Source organism: Triticum urartu, chromosome 2A (assembly GCF_056163025.1).
Source record: "Triticum urartu cultivar PI428250 chromosome 2A, HENAU_Tu73, whole genome shotgun sequence".
Lineage (NCBI taxonomy): Eukaryota > Viridiplantae > Streptophyta > Magnoliopsida > Poales > Poaceae > Triticum > Triticum urartu.
Genome location: NC_141874.1, coordinates 3,912,023 through 3,916,734, shown reverse-complemented (window position 1 = coordinate 3,916,734; position 4,712 = coordinate 3,912,023). Strand labels below are relative to the sequence as shown.

Sequence of the window (4,712 nt, the reverse complement as noted above, 5' to 3'; positions counted from 1 at the left end):
TATCTTTTTCTCCTTGGAGGAGTCAAAAGTAAAAGCTCTCTCAATTTATCTCTCACCTTCTCGATCCGATTAAGGGAAAAAATGCATTCGAAATTTCTCAAGAGCATCCCCGCATCACCATTTTGAAATTTGTTATGTGCATACTTATTTCCTACACGATTTTCACTGGGCGCCATATCGTGTGACGGAAGAAGTAGTGGTTGTTCGTTTGTTCGATTTTCACAGATCTCAATCGATGCCAATACGCCATACCGATGATGCTAGCTTGATTTCGACATCGATTTTACTAATTCTTCCAACGACGACCGAGGATTTTAGCACATCCATTTATTAATTTATTGAAAGGGGGCTTTATAAAGCACTTCCACAAATTTGTTGTTATTCCAGTCAAGTCATTTCCTGGGGTTTTATAGGTGGGCCCACACGCAGAGAGAGTGAGGGAGGGAGAGGTAGCTGGAGTAGAGCCTTCATATGCACACCACAGCAGGTCTCAGGTCAGCCCTCCCTTGCCTTCTTTAAATCGGAGACGCGACGCCATACGGACACAGAGCGCGCACACGGATACTAGCAGCAGCTCAGCTCCATCTCATTAATGGCGCTCTCCACGCTCCTCCTGCCCTCCTCCTCCTCCGCCACCGCCGACACCTCCGACCGCCGCCGTGGCCAGCAGCCGCAGCAGCAGAACCACCACAGCAAGCGCAAGAAGAAGCCGCCGTCGCTGCCGCCCCCGCTCTCCCCCGCGCCGAGGACTCCTGGCCGCCGCCATCTTGCCGCCACCGGGACGCCTTCCAGGAAGAGCCCCGCCCTGGCCGCGCCCACCACCGGAGCCAAGGCCAGGCTCGCGGCGGGCAAGGACCACCACGGCCGGCATCGCCGCAGCGGCGGCAGCTCGAAGAAGGCTGCGCCCGCGCGGCCGGCGTCGTCGTGGGAGCAGCTGAAGAGCCTGCTGAGCTGCCGGAGCGCCACGGCGGCCGCGCGCGTGCACGACCCGGCCGCCCTGGCGCGGGGGCCCGGCGCGGGAGGGTACTGGGGGACGTCCCTCTGCTCCATGCGCGACGTGGCGACCGTCGACGGCGCCTCCTCGGCCGCCTCCGTCGTCGTCGACCACCGCGACACCGCCCCGCTCAACCGCTCCTCCCGCCGCGCTCATCACTCCTCGTCGTCGTCGGCCGGCGGGGGTGGGCACCCGTCCTCACTCCGGGGGCTCTCCGGCTGCTACGAGTGCCGCGCCATCAACGTCGAGCCCGTCTCAAGGTCTGCCGCCTGCCTATAGCTAACCCCTCTCATTAGCCATCAACTAACTCCATGGATGTTAACCATGGTTAGTCTTTGCCATTAGTACTAATCATTTTGTTAATTGCCAACAAATTCAGGAGGTACCCTCGGCCGAGGGAGCTGTGCCCGTGCTCGCAGTGCGGCGAGGTGTTCACCAAGGCCGACAGCTTGGAGCAGCACCAAGCCGTTCGCCATGCCGGTAAATTCTCGAAACCCCGACCCCCGCCCGCCCTGCATCGATGGATGCACACAGCCATATATAGCGACCGCGAAAATCGGTATTTTGTGGGATTATAAGTGGTGAGACGATCATATATATTGATTTTTTGCAATATATATACACAGAAGATCTACACTATGCATGTGTTGAAGATTTTTCTGGTGCAAATTAATCATGTGTGATAGTGGAGTACAACTACTAACCAGAACCATTAGTCAGGAGGCCTTAGAAAGCTACTAGCTAGATGGAGATCTGTGCTCTGCTGTGGCATACACTAATTAATTAATTAACTAGCCTTTGGTCAAAATGATGGGCTAATCATGATTAAATGATGGAGAAGGTATACATGGCACCAATTGGAGCCATATATGCAAAGTTATAAAAAGATTATACGCCCTGATCTAGTGCTTTAGTGGTTGGATTAGTTTAGTAATTTCTCCCCACACCCTTGCTTGCCATGTGTGTGTGAGAGATAGTGAGAGGAGACAAGAAGAAGGGGGTTAGGAAGATGCTCATCAAAGCTAACCATCCTCCCCTTTTCACCTCTTTCCCTTTGTCTTTTGTGGGTTACAAGGAAGCTACTGTCCTAGCTAGCTTGTGCACAAATCCACTGCCACTGCCCCTGCCCTAATTATAATATTTCGGATGATAACAATAACTAATTGTATCTATATCATATCAGTTGCTTGCACTTGGTAAAGGCGGATGCATGGCATGCTAGCTAAGATCAATTGCTTACTTACTAATTAATCAGATGATATGGCCGGGGTATCTTTAGGCAGACAGTGAGCTAGTGTTGGCATGCACGCAGGAGTAGGATACTCCACATGACTGCCCACTATTAAAACCACTTACACCACCGACTAGTCGATTGATTATGCAGCTAATCTCACCGTTACAAGCTAGAAAATTAGCCTGCAAAGATGAGGTCCCATGCAGGCTGTACCGCTGCATCATGCGACAGTGCCTTCAATTTATAGCGGTTGGTAGCACGTTAAGTGGGACTCCATGCATGCATGTCCATGTCTGCTTGTTGTAGTATATATGCATCTACACTTATCTGAGAGAGAGAAAACAAAATGAAGGACAAGAACAGATGAAGCTTTGCATGCACATATTGAAAGTGAGACATGAACACACACACACACAGACACAGACACACTCATGCAATGCATCTGCATGGGGCCATCATCTGCATGCTTGTCTCATGAACATGGTTAATGCCCGCTGGCTGACACTGTTGCGGCATGCATGCAGCTGAGTCATGCGTTGAACGTTACATGTACCAGCGGTGTACCTGCTTCTCTCTTAATGTCTTGATGTCCATGTACTAGTGGTAGGTGTACGTACTGGACTACTGGTGTACATACTTTTCACCTGTTTAGGTTGGATGACTGATTGGAAAGCGCCATGCATCACAGGGCAGGCAACCCCCCCCCCCCCCCCCCCCCCTGTCTTAATCAATACAGATACAGCCTGATTAATTTAGTTGCCGATGATGATGCATGGTGCTTTCCGAGATCTCAGTCGTGCTTTCATGGCGCTGTCGGTGTGACCTGACCGCCCTCAGATCATCCATGTGATCACAATTGTTAATTAGTTTACTACTGCTAATCACATCACTCGCTGGGCGGTTAGTCAGTTCATTGTACTTTCTACGAGTAAATAGTTATTGAGGTTTTGCATGGTGTTGGTGGTGGGCAGTGTCGGAGCTGGGGCCGGAGGACTCGGGGCGCAACATCGTGGAGATCATCTTCAAGTCGAGCTGGCAGAAGCGGGACCGCCCCATCTGCCACATCGACCGCATCCTCAAGGTGCGCAACCCGGCCCGCACCGTCGCCCGCTTCGAGGCCTACCGCGACGCCGTGCGCGCACGGTGCCGTGCCGACGTCTCTGCGGGCGGTGCCACGCGCGCCGCGGCCGACGGCAACGAGCTGCTCCGGTTCCACCCGGCCGCGCTCGCGTGCGAGCTCGGCGCCGACGGCTCCACCTCGCTGTGCGCGTCCTGCGCCGATGGTGACGTCGACGGCAAAACGGCGGCCGAGGCGTGCGGGGTGTGCGCGGCGATCCGGCATGGGTTCGCGCCGTGGGCCGGCGCGCACCCGCTGGGTGTGCGCACCACGGCGAGCAGCGGCCGCGCGCACGACGTCTGCGGCGCCGAGGGCCCGAGCGCGGGAGCGGGGGCGGGGTGGCGGGCCATGCTGGTGTGCCGGGTGATCGCCGGGCAGGTGCGGCGGCGGGACGGCGACGGGGAGGAGAAGGAGGAGGAGGGCCAGGCGGGGCCTTTCGACTCGGTGGCGGGCGACGACGCGGGCGGCGCGTACGGGGTGCTGGAGGAGCTGTTCGTGGCCAACCCTCGGGCCATCCTGCCATGCTTCGTCGTGGTCTACCGCGTGGACGTCGACCCTCAGTGACATGCACATGCACTGCATCACCAGCTACATTTTCCCTGTGCACCTACCTACATACACATGTATGTATGTATATTAATTTGTACGTGCTACTTGTCTACCTGTATCGATCAATTGTGTCGGCTTGAAGATATATAGAGTAGTAATGTAGTATGTGTGTGTGTCAACGTGTGTACCCAAAAAAACACAACGGAAATATCGTGTGTACAAGTTGTTGCTTACATGCATGCATGTATACCTACCTGGTCGAGTATGTACGTAGTACGTAGGTACATTGATTTTGATGGGATTGATGGCTTCCATGTACTATTAACAGATTTGCATGTGTGATGAAGGATTATTTGTAGTAGGACTGGGACACTGGCATCATGCATGATTAGCTGCGCAACTTGGTCTTGATATTTGTTTGGAAGTAGCCAGAGTCTGATCTGACGCATTGCTCAACAAAGTAGCTAGCCGAACCTTCTATGCCATCCTCATGCATGATATGCATGGTCAACTTGATGCACATATGATCACCAGATCCATGCATGCATGCACAGTTAGTCACAGTCTCACAGAGATACAATCCCACCTTTGTAAAGTTGTTGGGTTTTGGTTGCTGGCATCCTTTTTGATCGATTTTCTGTCAGCCAACAAGTCACATGGTCAACTGCACATGCATGCAGCATGCATGCATGATGGTGTCACCAAATAATCCCAGCCTTTTTTCCTATATTTAGACAACACACAAGAGGAAATGTTTCTTGCACTGTACAGATTATACTATATTGGTTGGCTTAAGGAACTAAATACATTTAATGCAG

At 53.1% G+C, this 4,712-nt stretch overlaps 1 protein-coding gene across 1 annotated transcript; it reads left to right on the top strand.

The window, feature by feature from the left end:
* Nucleotides 1-486: 486 nt before the first annotated feature.
* LOC147982696 (uncharacterized) lies at nt 487-4,255 on the top strand. The gene is made up of 3 exons (XM_087542642.1): nt 487-1,254; nt 1,374-1,474; nt 3,200-4,255. The coding sequence occupies exons 1-3, from the start codon at nt 593-595 to the stop codon at nt 3,907-3,909; spliced, it is 1,473 nt and encodes a 490-aa protein (XP_087398768.1). The 5' UTR covers nt 487-592; the 3' UTR covers nt 3,910-4,255.
* Nucleotides 4,256-4,712: the final 457 nt, after the last annotated feature.